General features: G+C 43.7%; 1 protein-coding gene and 1 non-coding gene across 4 annotated transcripts in view; both read left to right on the top strand.

Moving 5' to 3' along the window:
• Window positions 1–15,292, top strand: part of RASSF2 (Ras association domain family member 2) — a 42,041-nt gene extending 26,749 nt beyond the window's left edge. For all 3 annotated transcript variants that reach the window (XM_074981812.1, XM_074981813.1, XM_074981814.1), the window contains exons 6-11: window positions 1,620–1,780; window positions 2,105–2,206; window positions 2,526–2,577; window positions 3,466–3,587; window positions 6,725–6,822; window positions 9,574–15,292. In XM_074981812.1, coding sequence (XP_074837913.1) covers window positions 1,620–1,780; window positions 2,105–2,206; window positions 2,526–2,577; window positions 3,466–3,587; window positions 6,725–6,822; window positions 9,574–9,643 — 605 coding nt within the window. In that variant the 3' untranslated portion in view covers window positions 9,644–15,292. The remainder of the gene's footprint in view (window positions 1–1,619; window positions 1,781–2,104; window positions 2,207–2,525; window positions 2,578–3,465; window positions 3,588–6,724; window positions 6,823–9,573) is intronic.
• On the top strand, window positions 766–950 carry LOC142004410 (U2 spliceosomal RNA). Its single transcript, XR_012642999.1, has one exon. It is a non-coding gene; the product is annotated as a U2 spliceosomal RNA (small nuclear RNA).
• Window positions 15,293–15,559: the final 267 nt, after the last annotated feature.

The following is a 15,559-nucleotide window of genomic DNA, read 5'->3' as shown; positions in this document are numbered from 1 at the left end:
AAATCTTAAGTCCTAGCTCAACTGGCTCATTTAAAAATGGATGAGCTGCTATTTCACTATAGTCTGGGTCGGGTCCAGTTGTCATTCAGAGATGTTAAGTGTTGGCTTGCTGCTCCTATTCCCATTTTAAAAAAATGTTAAAATACGAGCAAATGAATAAGATGCTTAACTTCATGAAAGATGAGGCTTTAGCCAAGTGGTTGCACAGATTTACACTGTAATAGTGAATTACAATAACTGTGTTCTGGGCCTGTCACTTTTGTACACTTCCCATTCATATTTAATGGTGAGAGACAGCAGGTTCTTATAGTGGATTGCACATTGAATATGAGCCAACAATGGGATGCAGTTGCAACAAAGCTAATATTCTAGGGTGAATTCAGGAGTATCGAATCTAAGACATGTGAGGTGATGACCTTGCTCTGCTTGGCATGGATGAGGCCTCTGCTGGATTACTGTCTGGTTTCAGGCACCATGCTTTAAGAAAAACACAGACAAACTGGAGAGAGTGTAGAGGAGAGTAACAGAATGGACAAAAGATTTAGAACACCGTGGCCACGAAGGAAGGTAATAAATTCTGGGCATGTTTATAAAGCCCTACACAGATAGAAAATTAGGGGTGCAGGGGTGCAATCTGCAAAAATGCTGCATGACTTCACAGGGCTGGGCAGGTTTAGCCTTTGTGAAGGGCTGGTTTGTAGGGGAAGCTGATCAATTGTTCTCCACGTCCACTGACGTTGCAACAAGAAGTAATAGGCTTACTGTGCAGCTTCTTGGCCTTCGTGGCAAAGATCAAGTGTAGTCTCTGTTCTTATCAGTGTAATCCTTGGTATGTTACTCTGCCAGAACTGTGTACTCCATGGATTTTTGAACATGGATGCTGGTCTGGGAGCTTATTCCTTCATGCATTAGCTTGGTATTGCAGTCTTTCCCAGAATGGTGCACCTTCCTTTTGGGGTATGTTTTTTGATGTTGTGAAGACTAAGACGTTAACAGAGTTCGATCAAGAACTAGATAAATTCATGCAGGTTAGAGCTATCAATGGCTATTAGCCAGGATGGGTAGGAATGCTGTCCCTAGCTTCTATTTGTCAGAGGCTGGAAATAGGTAATGGGAGGAATCACTTGATGATGACCTGTTCTGTTCATTTCCTCCAGGTCACCTGGCATTGGTCACTGTCAGAAGACAGGATACTGGACTAGATGGACCTTTGGTCTGACCCAGTATGGCTGTTCTTATGTGTAGCAAGGGAGACTTAAGTTAGCTATCAGAGAGAACTTTCTAGCTAAAAGGGTAGCTGAGTACTGAAACCACTTACCAAAGGAGGCAGTGGAATTGACACACTGGAGTCTGTTAAGAGGTTGGATGATCTGGGTTGACTTGGTCTTGCTTCATTGTGGGATCAAGATGAACTAGATGGCCTCTTCAGGGGCTGTTGGGAACTACCAGGTCGCAGACCAAGAACCCTTCTGGGCTGGGTGCTCTACAGACACAGAACAGGGATATGATCTCTCCACCACCACCTAAGCGATCATGACATCTGTTTCTCCAGCGGTGCCTCCTTTTACACGCTTAAATCTCTGATTTTTTTTTTAAAGTGATTCTTGCTCTCCTTTCAGAAGCCACAGATTTAAAACCCCAGCAAGAGGAAACACCCCAGTTGATGAGGACTCGGAGTGATGTGGGAGTCCGTCGCAGGGGGAATCTCCGTACCCCGAGTGAACAGCGGCGCATCAAACGCCATCGGTTTTCCATCAACGGGCATTTCTACAATCACAAAGTAAAGTCCAAGAGCCCAGACTGATCATTTAGTAGCCTTTGAAGTGCGCTAAAATTACTTGTATAGTCGAAAAGTATCTCTGTAGTGTGTTCCTCCTTTTGAGGTGGGTCCCCAAAATCCAGCCATGTGCAATAAGCTTGGGATCCCCCTGAATTCCTCAGAATAGAGTTTAAATGGGACTTGAAAGGTGCCTAGATGTTGGGCAGAAGAGAGCATTTGGGTGAGCTTTGCTGGGGTGTGGGAGGGGAACTATTCTTGAGGAAAATTACTGATGCATGTTGTGATGGCAGTAATCCACATCCCCTTTGTCTTTCCCATCCCTAGACATCTGTGTTCACGCCTGCTTATGGCTCAGTCACTAACGTCAGGATAAACAGCACAATGACCACTCCTCAAGTTCTCAAACTGCTGCTCAATAAATTTAAGGCAAGTTTTGTCCCAATTTACGTACTTAAGTAAATCTTCTTGAACGAAAGTCATTTAAGTTGTTTTTTGCTAGGTGCTACTATAATAAAGCTAAAGGAATACTAGACTCTGTTCCCAGCCATACCTTGTTTTTTAAACCTATCCATTAAATGGCTGGAATTCCTGCCTGCAACCACACACACATTGTGGAGAATTGTCTCTTGTCACATACTTGCGAGTCCTTGGATGCAAAGTGGTAGGAAAGTGCCAATGTGTTTTTTCTCAAAAAATAATCTAAATGCATTTTGATACCTTGATGTCTTCTTTCCTCTGTGTTCAGATTGAAAACTCCGCTGAAGAATTCGCGTTGTATATTGTCCACACCAGCGGAGGTAAGTCTGGAAGAAATCTTTCAGCTGTAGTGTTTTAGAGCAACCTCCAGAGTGCGTGCCAAGAGTGGCATGTGAGCTGGTTCTCACTGGCACACAAAGGGAGAGCTCAGCCCTGCCCTTTGTCTCCCAGGCAGCCAGGAGCTTGCTCAAGGCCATGTCGCCTGTGGATTAACAAAAGACTGGTTAATGCTACCAACCGCCACCTAAATGGTCAAGCTCTGCATCTCTATTTATTTATTAATGAAGCTGTTGTAAAGTATATTAGTGACCTTAAAAAGCATCACCAGCACTCGGACCATACATAGGGATCAAAAGGTCAAATTTCACCACTCCACTTCGGAAAGCTTGCTGACCCCTGACCTAGAATAACTTGGCTTAATTGGTATCCTCTGCCATGTATTTTTAAGGCAGTGGTTCTCAACAGGGGTCTGTGTATCTGGGGGTACACAAACTGATCTAGATATTTGCCTGCTTTTGCAACAGGCTACGTGAAAAGTATTAGCAAAGTCGGTGCAAACTAAAAATTCATACAATGACTGGTTTACACCACATTATGTAGCATACACTGAAATGTAAGTACAATATTTATATTCCACTTGATTTATTTTGTAATCATATGTTTAAAAGAAAAAAATAAGCAATTTTTCAGTAATGGCCAGCTGGGACACTTTGTGTAATTGTCTGATTTTGTAAGCAAATGATTTTTAAGTGTGGTGAAACTTGGGGGTACACAAAACAAATCAGACCCTTGACAGGGGTACAGTAGTTTGGAGAAGTTGCAAGCCACTGCTTTTAAGGGGTACTGCTGTGATTAAAAATAGTATCTTCTTCTTTGTCCATATGGTCTGTTTCTAATTGCTATTCTTGCTAATGTGGTGCCACTTACAGAAAAACAGAAATTGAAAGCTACAGATTATCCACTGATTGCCCGAATTCTTCAGGGACCGTGTGAACAGGTTTCCAAGGTCTTCTTGATGGAGAAGGACCAAGTTGAAGAAGTCACCTATGATGTGAGTCTGTTTGAGTGGCATGTCATAGACTGTTAAGCTTTAGGAGCATGTGTGAAGATGCAGAACTCTGGTGCTAACTGCTCATGGTGGGCAGGTTAAATGGGTCGCATAATAGCCATTACAGGGATATTAAAAACAAAAACGGGGGAATCCCTCTGAGAGAAGCAGGGACAGGTTGTCACGTAGGAAAAAGACCCAAAATAGCCAGCATGGATCAGAAGGCTTATGTTCCTAAGCACATTCCTGCTTCAGGGCTATGCTATTTAAATGAGTTCTCTTACTAACACCCCATCCCTATAGTACACAGCTCTTCAGTGACTGGTTTGTGCAGTCAGTTGGGAATGTTTCAAGGAAACATTTTATTTTGTCACAAAGTGCAGAATCTTGGACTCCAAAAGGATTAATAGAAAAGGTGGTTTGTTTTTTTTGTTAAGTTTCCTTCTTGGAAAAGTTCTGAAATTGCTGAAATATCCCATTTGGATATTTTTGGAAGGGGGAAAAAAACCCCTGTATTTTAATTCAAAAAGAGGTCTTTTGGTCCAAAATTGACATAAAAATAATTAATATTATAAAAAATACAAGGTTAAAAATGAATGTTTTTGAAGTATTACATTTTTACCTGACTAGAGATGGTTGTTATTTTGAAGGGGTGGGTCTTTTTATTGTTTTGGGTTTTGTTTTGTTTTTTTGTTCATAGAAAGTTTTTGAGGTTCAGGGCGGGAAAAGTTCTCAACCTTAGATTCTTGCAAAACAGGAAAACCATTTACAGATCTGTTGTGATGGTTAAAAACAGGCTCTCTTTGGGTTCATAAATCACCAGAATCTCCTGGCTATGCCACTGACTCTGTCACTTACCCCACTTCACAGCACTGAGAGCTAGATCACGTGATCAGACTTTTTGCATTTCTAATATATCCCTTGACATAATCCACTGTTTCCAAGGAGCATAGCTGATGTTCATAAACATAGCTATTATCTGCCACCTGGTGGATAATAGAGTATAATCCTATTGCAGCTGGTTTTCTTGTTTCTCCTCATAATATAACTTTAGGAAACAGGACAGAATCAGCAGAGCTCAGGGTAGATTGAATACTATGCACTAGTTATTTTGCACCTGGTACAGGTTGAACCTCTCTCGTCCGGCACCATCAGGATTTGACTGGTGCCAGATGAGGGAATTTGCCAGACCACAGGAGGTTAATATTGTCTAGCACACTGCCAGCACTGTCACTGCCTATTGGGCTCTTAGAAGACAGTTGGGGTAAATTACAGCTAAATAACAGCACAGAACAGTGAGAGCAAGGACTGGCTGTTGGAAACAAACTTTATGGGACCACGGGAAACTTGGCTGCAGCCATGATAAGTGGTTGTCTGACTAACTAAAATCATGCCAGATTACAGATGTTGCTGCACAGGAGAGTTCTAGATTAGAGAGGTTCAACCTGTATTTTCTATCGATTGACTCCCTCAGACATGCATACGTGAGGATCAGTACCACACATAATGTAACTGACTCCAGAACTGAAGTCAGTATTTAAAGCCAAATGAATCCGTGGCAGTCTCTTTGCTGACTGCTTTAAAGTGGTTTGTAGTAGTGTGAAGGAAATGGTACAGATAAGATATAAAGTACATTTTCCTGTAGAGTTACAGGGATCTATTCTGTACTGTCACATCAGTGTAATTTCTGGACTAACGCTGGTGTAAATGAAAGCAAAATACTGGTGCTGACGGTTTAAAAAAATAGACATTTCTGTTTTTGCCTTTAGCTTCAGTAATTGTTGAAAAAATGTGTCTAATCATCTAACTTAAAAATGGCAGCTCTTTGTCTAGATTTCCTCTTATATCATGCTACAAGATAATTCTATTCTTGAAACATTTTGGCTACATCTACACTGCAGAGATCTTTCAAAAGAAGCTCTTCCAGAAGATCTCTTCCAACAGAGCTTCTTTCAAAAGAGAGCACACACAAAAAAGTGGATCAAAAGAGTGATCTGCTCTTTTAAAAGAGAGCATCCACAGAGTCCCCACTCTTTCAAAAGAACGGGCCAGGGACTGAAAATGAAGACCGTTCTTTCAACAGAAGGGCCCTGCAGAGCACCTGCATGCATTTTTCTTTCGGAAGAAGATTTTGACAGGGGGTGCTCTTCCTGAAACGGGAGAGGAAGAGTGATTTCGAGAGGAGAGCCGCATTCTTTCGATTCGCTTTTGAAAGAACGCTTTTTGTGTGTAGACATTCTGTGGGGTCTTTCAAAAGAGCCCCCCTCTTTTGAAAAATCTTCTGAAAGAACTTGCTAATGTAGAGGCAGCCTTTGTGGCCACTTGCAAAGAGCCTTCAGTCGTCGGTTCCCCCAACAACAACGTTTTCCCAGCACTTGTGTTGCTGCCTTTCTTGGAAGCATGCAAAGAGGCATTGCATTGTGTTCCATTGTTTACACTGGAAGGGAGCTCAAATCACAAGGCAGCATCATGTGACATGAGCACAGTGAAACCTGTGAGCAGTGGTTTACCATAAGAAAGTACAGATGCATTGATAAGTGGGGCAATTCCCAGATGCAGTAGATGGCAAATGATGTTTTGGCTAAATAGTTACATTAGCTGCCTGTGGTTTACTTGCCTGTGGTTTACTTGCTTTGGATTGGACTTTTGGGAGCACTCAAAGTTGGCCTAACTCTCCTGCATGGATGTCATGGGGAATGTGAACTTTTGTAAGGCCAGACTCTCTTCACAGGGCCCACACAACAGCTATATGCCACTTAAGTCCTGCTTGTTGATGGCTTAATCAATAGCCTTATGCTTGCTCTCCCCGCATCAGAGGGCGGGGAGAATTTCACCAAGGTTGATAAACTGAGACCTGGACGAGTGGGGGAACGCTGCCTTGTGGGGTGGCAAGAAGTTTAGCTGTTCTTGAAGCTCTTTCAGATCTGCAGGTGACAGGACTTTTTTTGTAATGCACCATCCAACTGAAATCTGAAGAAGTGGGTCTTACACATGAAAACTCATTACCTAAGATTATAAAATTATTAGTCTTCAAGGTGCCGCAGGACAGCTTGTTTGGTTTTGTGAAGTTACAGACTAACACAGCTGCCCCTCTGAGACTGTCCATTGTGTTCTCTTGGGTTTTTTTCCTTTCAATGCAGGTGGCTCAGTACATCAAACTTGAAATGCCAGTTCTTAAAAGCTTCATCCAGAAGCTCCAAGAAGAAGAAGATCGTGAAGTGAAGAAGCTCACGCACAAGTAAGTGTTCCCTTCTGGAGCTAAAATAGTCTGGGGGCTTCTTCCATTAAGGCCTGAGGCCAAGATTTGTCACAAGCAGGTGCTTAACGATAGGCTCCTGCTGTCATGACTGGGATGTGGTTTGTCAGTCTTGGCTGCTGGAGCAGGAGTCAGAGCTGGAGATCAAGGCAGGGGTCAGAGTCAGAACTCAGAAGTCAAGTGGAAGGGTGGAGTCAGGTTGTGGTCAGGAACTGAGCCAAGGAATGGAGCTGGGGGCCAATGCAGGGAATAAGGGCGCAGACTGTGCCCAAATGGGCCTGGTACTGCCAAGTTGGACAAACAGCTTCTTGGAATGTCTTCTGTGTTTAAATCAGTGTACTGGGACCCACCAGAGGTGAGGAGGGGTGCTGCCAGACAGGTCTCCCACTGGTGGACTTCCTGTGGTGTTTAATTTCCCACATTTGTCTTGTGTTGATCACAGCTGTACCGTGGCCACTGGATGGTTGAGTGAGGCATCAGTCAGCCAGAGCCCTGCAGATGTGGGGTTTAGCTCTACTACTTTTTATACCTAAACCCATACTTGTGCAGCTACGTAAGTGGCTTGATGTGTGAAGACAGAATCATAGAACTGGAAGGGGCCTCTACAGCTCATCAACTCCAGTCCCCTGCCCTCACAGCAGGAGCAAGCACCACCAAGATCAGTGTTTCTTAAATGTTTTGAGACCACAGAGCACCAAACAATAATATTTTTTTTTATGCAGACCACCTATGAAAGTTTTTTTCAAAATAAAAAAAAAAAAATAGTTATCAGACCCAAAAATGCAAACAGCAACATGTACAGCAAAAACAAAACAAAGTAATTGAATCAGGCATCATAGCAATGAAGTACTAACATTATATCTGGTTTTAATAACACAAAATGTAGTCTTATTGGAAAACTTTGAATTATTTTTCTAAATGCTCACAGCACACCTGCGAGTTGTTCACAAACACCAGTGTTTTGCAGAACGTGGTTTAAGAAACACTGCTCTAGATCATCCCTGACAGATGTTTATCCAAACTGTTCTTAAATATCTCCAGTGATGGAGTGTCTTAGAACTATCAGTCTCCTTCCCAGATTATACAGAGTATTAGGAAGTACTTGGGAAGGGAAAGGCAAGCCGTGCATTCAGGTGCCTACATGGGCATAGCTGTCTAAAGTTAGGCACTTACTTGCAAAAAGTTAGATCATTCCCCCGCCCCCCCGATATTCAACCTTCTCTGTGTAATTCTGTCTGGAAGCAAATTAATTACATGGATATTGCGTTTTGCCCATTCTTGAATTGTAGCAACAGGGGTTTCCTGGCAACATGTTAAGAATTCTTGACAAGTTCAGACGTCCTTGTTTCCAACAGTTAAACAGAGGGAACCTTGAGAGGTCTCTCCAGTTGGACATCGAGCTCGGGGATGTATGTGCTGTGAAGTTCAAACCAGGCTTTTCTCAGGCTCCCAAACACCTCATGTGAGCATGAGCTGACACGTGGCTTCATGTTGCTTTGGTTTGTAGCTCTGGCTGCCTCAGAGGCCCGTGACTCTTACGCTTAATGGACAATTGAGAATATATTAGGCTTTTGGCCCATAGATTTACAGAACTGTAAGAGTGGCCATTCTGGGTCAGATCAAAGGTTCATCTAGCCCAGTATTCTGTCTTCCAACAGTGGCCGATTTTTAGATACACCCGAGAATGACTAGAACAGGGCATCATCAAGTGATCCATTCACTGCTTCTGACACACAGAGCTGAGGACACCATCCAGGCTAATAGTCATTGATGGACCTGTCCTCCATGAACTTACCTAGCTCTTTATTGTACACTGTTATAATCTTTGTACAACCGGGGCAGGATATTGGAGGTAGAATGCCCTTGATTTATACAACTTGGCTCCTCTGCTCCCTTGCCCCATCAGAGCCTAAATTCACATACCTTCAGAGTCTACTGTAGGGATAGAAAAATAGCGTATCTAGTTATGCTACTAACTGATAAGCATCTGCTCATCAGTTAGTGCTACCAGTTACTTACTGCCTGCTCCCTCCCATGTAAATGGGGAATGCCTGGCTCAACCTCTATTCTGGCTTACACCAGGGTCAGGCCGTTTCCCCACTGCTGTTCTGCACGCAGGCTGGTTTAGCTTCTGTCCCCCTTCTCACTCCTGCCACTCTGCAGGTTAAAGGCTGAGCTAGGACACAGCGTGGACTGAAGCTGAGCCTGTCTGTGTGCTGGCTCAGGCCAAGCCTACCCTAGGAAAATAAGTCAATTTCAGATATGAAATTCTAGCTGTGGCAATTGTGTAGCTAGAATCAACTTATCTGAAATTGACTTAGCCAGTCATCCTCAATGAGGGAGGTGAACGGGAGAACTTCTCCCATCGACATCCCGTACTTTTCACCTTAGCAAGGTCGATAGGTTGATTTCACACATTCCTACCAGGTGTGTGATATTAAACCCCGAAAGATTGACCCAGAGCAGTTTGATCTTCTGGGTAATGTAGAAGTGGCCTCATTCTTTTAAATGCAGAGCATCGGAGTGTGTGGGGGTAGGGGGAGCAGTTAACCAAGTAATTGACAGAAATTTTGGAAGTTACTTGGTAATGAGATTACTTGCTCTTCAACATCCCTGGTCTCCTGTGAAGCTCATGTGGATGAGCTGAGAAATTATAGTATTGCTGACAACTTGTCAAGGTACCTTGATTGTTTGGGGCTCAGTTCTAACAAGATTCATTCTTTCTTTTCTTAGATACACAGTCCTCCGGTTAATGATCAAACAAAGGCTAGAAGAGATTGCTGAGACCCCAGCAATGATATAAAGTTCTTCTCAGCGCTGTGCTGTAGGCGTGTCTCTGTGACCAGTCTCTATTGAAGAATAAATGTTTACATGAAAAGATGCACTCCATCCTGGGAACCAAACCTGAATGCAAAACCCTGCTGCGATTGAACAGCTTTGGTGTGGCCATAGCTGCTCAGCCAATATGGATATATAGGAACCAATGCACTCTGTCTGCAGAAGGAAAATCTTCCAGTCATTTTCTTTTCTCCTCTCAGAGGAAGTGATTTGCAGAATGTAAGGATTCACACACCAATCTAAAACACCCTCTTCAAAAGCCGTTTCAGAACTCCCTTGCCCAGTGTGCACAAAGAGGAGAATTTGCCATGCTGGCATGATGAGAGGAGGCTTTTGGGATTTGCACTGCTGGTATGCCATGCCTATGTGCTTTGACTTGCAGTGTCTGTACTGAAGAAGTAGTTGCTTGGAGAGATGGATCGTGTTCCTTTGCTTCTTACCTCACCCTGTTTGGAGATGCTTATCCATGCTTGAACACTGCTGTTAGTATGCATAGGTTTTCATGTCTGCAAGCAATAGGAGAAAGAAAACTCAAGTTCACAGAAGCTGATGAAACAGCTTTGTGCTGTGCCAACACCCTTGGGCAACGTCTACACTACCCCGGAAGATTGACTTGCCCAGAGTCGATCTTCCAGGGTTCAATTTTGCGCATCTAGTATGGACGCGCTAATTCGACCTTTCACTCCTTGTGAGTACAGTTGATCCCTGTACTCCTTGTGAAATGTGAGGAGTAAGGGAGGTCAATGGGAGAAACTCTCCCATCATTCTCCCCCAGGATAGACCACCAAGTTAGCAGAGTGCAGGTACACAGTTCTAGCTATGGCAGTTGTGTAGCTAAAGTTGACGTATCTGTGGTCAACTTACTTTGTCTAGTGTAGATGTAGCCTTAGGCTTTGTGTACTCCACCACCTGAACAACAAAGTTTTTATCTTTCACAGTTGCTTTAAAATGACCCTTCCCTGCTCCCCCAAAAGACACAAATTTTGTCACAGCAAGTGCAGTGTTGAATGGCTCATTGTTGGCAGATGTGCTCTTCTGTTGAGAATGCCCACCCTACTCATCAGAGGTCAAAGAGTTTTTTTTTTGACAGATGTGCAAACAAACAGCATCTAGGCTGCCGGACTTTTAGTGTAATGGCTGCAGAGTATAGAAACTACCAGCCTGTATAAATACTCCAGACCAGTCCCAGCTCTGGTAGCCACTTAGCTGCTGCCAGCCTCTGCTGGTGCCAGAATGTAATGTGTTATGACGTGTGGTTTTGATGTCAAAAAGAAAAATGTGTAGCTCTTTCCCCGCTACAGGACACTGTTCTTTATTTTTCCCGTTCAAAGTGTTCTCAGGGCTCAGCGACAAACAATATGCATTCCCACCCCTCTGCGTAATGCCGATGGGAAATCGGTCTTTGCTGTACACTGACTGACAGTGCAGGCTTTCTCTGCCCCTGCAAATGGGCTCTGGGCTCCTCCAAAGTGTTGCCACAGATGAAAGCAAGGAGCCAAGAACCAGTTAAGGAAGCACATGCGAGCAATTCTGTGGAATAGTCTTCAACATGCTGCTCTGGCCACATGCTTCAGGCCCACGGCCTCTGTCCCCAAATTCCTATGACCAGCCTAAAAAAGGGCGTGTCCATGAGTTACTGCTACTGTGTGACATTCTCACGCAGTTGTCACAAGGGCTAAAGGAAGCCAAGAAGGAACACTCTGTGTAGTTTGACATCACATGTTTGTCTGGATTCTGATGCATCTTCTGGACGAATATTTTGAGATGGGGGTAACATTTTGTTTTCACAAGTGCCTCCTGGATTTAGAAGCTTCTAGAAAATCTGCCTTGGAACCAGTTGTAAGAGAGACCCTTGATTTGTCCATACCTGCTCTAGCAATTCTTAATCCATAACCCTTCTTCAAGCGGGGGAAACACTCTCCTTAGGCTGCTGTCTTTGCCTAGAGCGATACTGCAGAATGTTGCAGGCTGTTGATCGGAGAGTCGCTAGCTGTTGCTGGGGGAGGGGGTTAATCTCTGCAAGCATCACCTCATCATCACCATTGGCTTCACCACTAACTGACAGGGACAATGCAGAAATAGATCCTGGTGTTTCAAAGTCAGCTGACTACCTCCCAGCATGGATGTAAGGCACAAAGGTGTTTGTAAGACTAACCTGGGTGTAAACAGTGTCCTTCCATTTGGCTCAATGGATAGATTAGCAGGCTGTCAGTGTGAAGAGTAGCTGGGATGACCTACTGAGGCATGCCTTATCTTACCGAAAGATGGATGCGCTGGAGGTTGACCTTTGGGGTTTTGATTTAGTGCGCCTGCTGGGCACGCACTCCATCAAATGATCAGGGCACTGCTGTTGACCCTGGTGCTCCTGGCAGTGGCAAGGAATAAGGGAAGTCAACAAGAGAGTTTCTCCCCTCAGCCTCTCCCTGCGGCAAAAATCAGTTTAAGATATGCTAACTTCAGCTATGCAATTTTCATAGCTGGAGTTGCGTATCCTAAGTCAATTGTTTTCTTTTCCGCGAGTGCACACCTGACCTAACTCTGTGAATCCAACCTAAACTTGATCTTGTTGAGTCACTCATCCCTGCATTGGCAGAGCCTGTAATAGGAAGCCCTGGTTTTAGATAGTGGCCACAAAGATTAATGTAATGCTGGTCTTCAGTGAATAAAAAACTGGTGTTCCTTTTAAGCTGAGCACTTGGGCGGCCCCCAAGAGAGATTTAGATGCTGCCCGTTGGATTAGCAGAGTGCCCACAATCGGCAGCATTTGTTTATACTGGTGGTGCACATCCGCACCTGTGTCACAGCACATAACAAACTTTGTTCTTCATATGGATGAAAGAAATTAGACAGGTCATTAGCTGTGGGGTTAGTGTACTTCCCAACAGGTCCTAAATTAACTCTCTGTTCTTGTTTGGCTTGGGACCAAGGTTAGGTCTGAACTCTCTGGGGCCTTTATTTCCTTTCGGATGTGCAGTATATTGCTCGTATGTCTCAGACAAACCTTGAACTCTAAGGTGTTTCTGTTGTCTATAGATACGCTGGGGAAAGAACTCACCATGGGAGAGAATGACAAAGCTTCTGATATGGCTAAGGAGACCTGAATTTGGCTTTTATTTAAATGGGACTTGAATACAGCAGTGTCAGTCTTTTTACTTCCTTTGCTCTCGGGGTTCATGGGCTTGTCTCTTTTGGTGTGCGTAACACCCTCTGTGGGATTATGCGCGAAGTAGGAGCCGAGCACGTCCATCGTGCAGGCTCTGGTTTGCTGTGATGAGCTGCCCGTCAGTGGCTTTATGCTTTGTATCTAAATGTAGAATAAAGTTCAATCTGTGGGCAAATATTGGTTAATGTTTTAGAGCTTCTGGTGTAGTAAGTGGGCAAGTGATGTGAAGTGGGTAGTAGACCCAGTGAGTGCGAGAAGGGAGTGAATGTCCCAGTGCACAAGGAAAAGGAGCCTTTCACCTCTGAGCTGCCGTTTTTTAGAGCTGGTCCAGAAACGCCTCAAAACTTGAACAGAAGTGACTGGTTTTTGGTTAAACTTTTGAACCCCCCCCACCCCACATACACACACATTCTTCTTTGGGGCAATTCTAGTTAGCTCTGATCTTGTTCAGGGTGGAGGAGGCTGAAGGCTTGTTCTGGGCTGTGGAGTGGCTCTAGGGGAGATGGTTACCCACTCTTGCTGGGATACTCAGCAAAGAGGCTAAGCACAGGACAGGCTCTGGAGCCAGAAGCCCTCTCCCTTGCAGTCCGGAGGTCATGATTTTGAGGCCCCAATCCACAGCAGCCTTGGAGAACCCTCTACCACTGCTGTTTTATACCGAGTCTGTCACATGAGCTGTGGTTCACCAAATAATTTTAAGCACACTTTTTTGAGGTCGAGTGACTGGGTAGCAAGCATGAAAAATCAGGATGGGGATGGGGTGCCCCAAATATCATGACTGTCCCTATAAAATTGGAGCCGTGTGGCTCAGCAGTCAACGTTAAGCAGGTGCGTAGTACAACTGAGGCCTCTAGCATCTTAGTGCTCAGTTCACACGTGCAGCGTTGAGGCAACCTTACGCATCCCCTGCAAGAAAGGCACAAAAGAGTAACATGCAATAAAAAATACTTGACTAAACAAAAGCACATTTCTATTGTAATAATTAAAAAGGGAGGGAAATGTTCTTAGGTAGGTTTCAGTGACCTTGGAAAGAAATATTCTCCTCTGCTGAAATTGAAAGGACTCGCCGCTGAGTGTTCATTCAGCTTTTGATGGTATAACTATCTATCCATGTGTTTCTTTTCTGCTTGTATCTGGTTGTGTAACACTTGTTTTTCCTCTCCCCTGCTTCTCATTTGCACTAATTCTATTGTGGAATTAAAAAAAAAAAAAAAAGTGAATCGCTGATAGACACAACATGCCAAATATCACCAGGGCAATAGTTTCCAAAACCAATTTTTCTCTTGGAAGGCGTTGTTAGAAAGAAACACAGACCGGCACAATGACTGTATGAAGTGTTGCAACTCGAGGTTCCGACTGCGTGGTCTTGGGAAGTTACTCCACACATGTTTCGGGATCCTGTAGCAGAGAACCAGCTCTTTGTGAATTTGTTGAATGTGTCTCGTTGAGTCAGCATGTACTTTTTTTTTGTTAATGAATAAGTGTAGGCTAACTTTAACTTTGTAGGTAGGGTAAAGAGCGAGATCTTTGTAAGATCTGTTACTAATGTACTGGAGCTTGTCTACAGTAGGGTCTTGCACTAGGGCAAATTTCTCTATTTGGTGGCTGTAGTGTCAAATGGTGCTGGTCCCACTGCAGCTTTTTCCAGTATCAGTGCCATGTTATGCTGCTATGGTTTTGGGTGTGTGTGTGCAGATTTGCTTCACTTAGACTGGCCCTTTGCTAGAAGAGGTTTCCAGTGCATTTGCAGAATTGTTTCTATGCTCGTCTTCCAAGTTCACTTCCCCTCTTTCTCATTTGCTTTATGGACATGCTTCCCTTTTAATTTAGACAAGATCTGTCTGCAAAATGGGAACAAATGGGGCAATGCTGCAACCTTCCTTCTAAGAGAATAGTAGTTGGGATTATGCTCATGACAGATGGGTAAAGACCAGGCCAATACTGCAACCATTTCCCAACCCTTCCTGGACTTGAGAAATTCATATAAATGTGAAACCAGATCCAAATCTACAACCACTACTAGGTTTGCCCCCACAGCCTTATGTAAGCTGTGGTTTCTCAATCTCCATTACCACCAGAAATATCTGCTTTATTAATTACATAGGTAGGCCAGCAATATAAATCTCTCCCATTTTTGGAGCTCAGCTAGCAATATCTCTTTGTATGTCGTTAATGATAACTAAACTTGGTGCCGACTTTCTTCCTCTTGCGAGTTTGTAGTATAACTTCATAGATTTATTTTTAATGGTACTTTTTGTTACATCGATCTCTCTAGCACTTGTGTTACTGAAAGTATTATAAAGTGACAAACGCTTTTTTTAATGTGTTTTGACCATGACATTAACTGCCTCATTTATTAACGAGAAAATCTTACATACCAATTCAATACATTATTAAAGCACATGAGTTAGATGCTTTTTGGTTTTTAAATAAAGCACTTTGCCAATAGAAATGCTACTGAGATGGCCAAGTCTGTGTATGTGTATTTGTTTTCTGAGAGCTGATGGTGAAGAAGAGACAGGACTCACTCGAATAAACCGAGTGTCACGGTCAGGGAAAGGTTTCCCAGGCTGAGTAACTCAGGTTTGGAGTGTCAATGGAGCTTCCTTACACCCGCTGAGCATCTGACGCATTATGCCTCAATCAGGCTCAATGGAATTGCATCCCAAGAATTTCCCTGCTGGTTCAGATCAATAGCCCATTTCAGGGTCACATACA

The sequence above is a fragment of the Carettochelys insculpta genome, chromosome 31, assembly GCF_033958435.1.
Source record: "Carettochelys insculpta isolate YL-2023 chromosome 31, ASM3395843v1, whole genome shotgun sequence".
In the NCBI taxonomy this organism is placed as follows: Eukaryota; Metazoa; Chordata; order Testudines; family Carettochelyidae; genus Carettochelys; species Carettochelys insculpta.
Note: the sequence above shows the minus strand (reverse complement) of the source record. Positions and strands in the feature narration are given on the sequence as shown.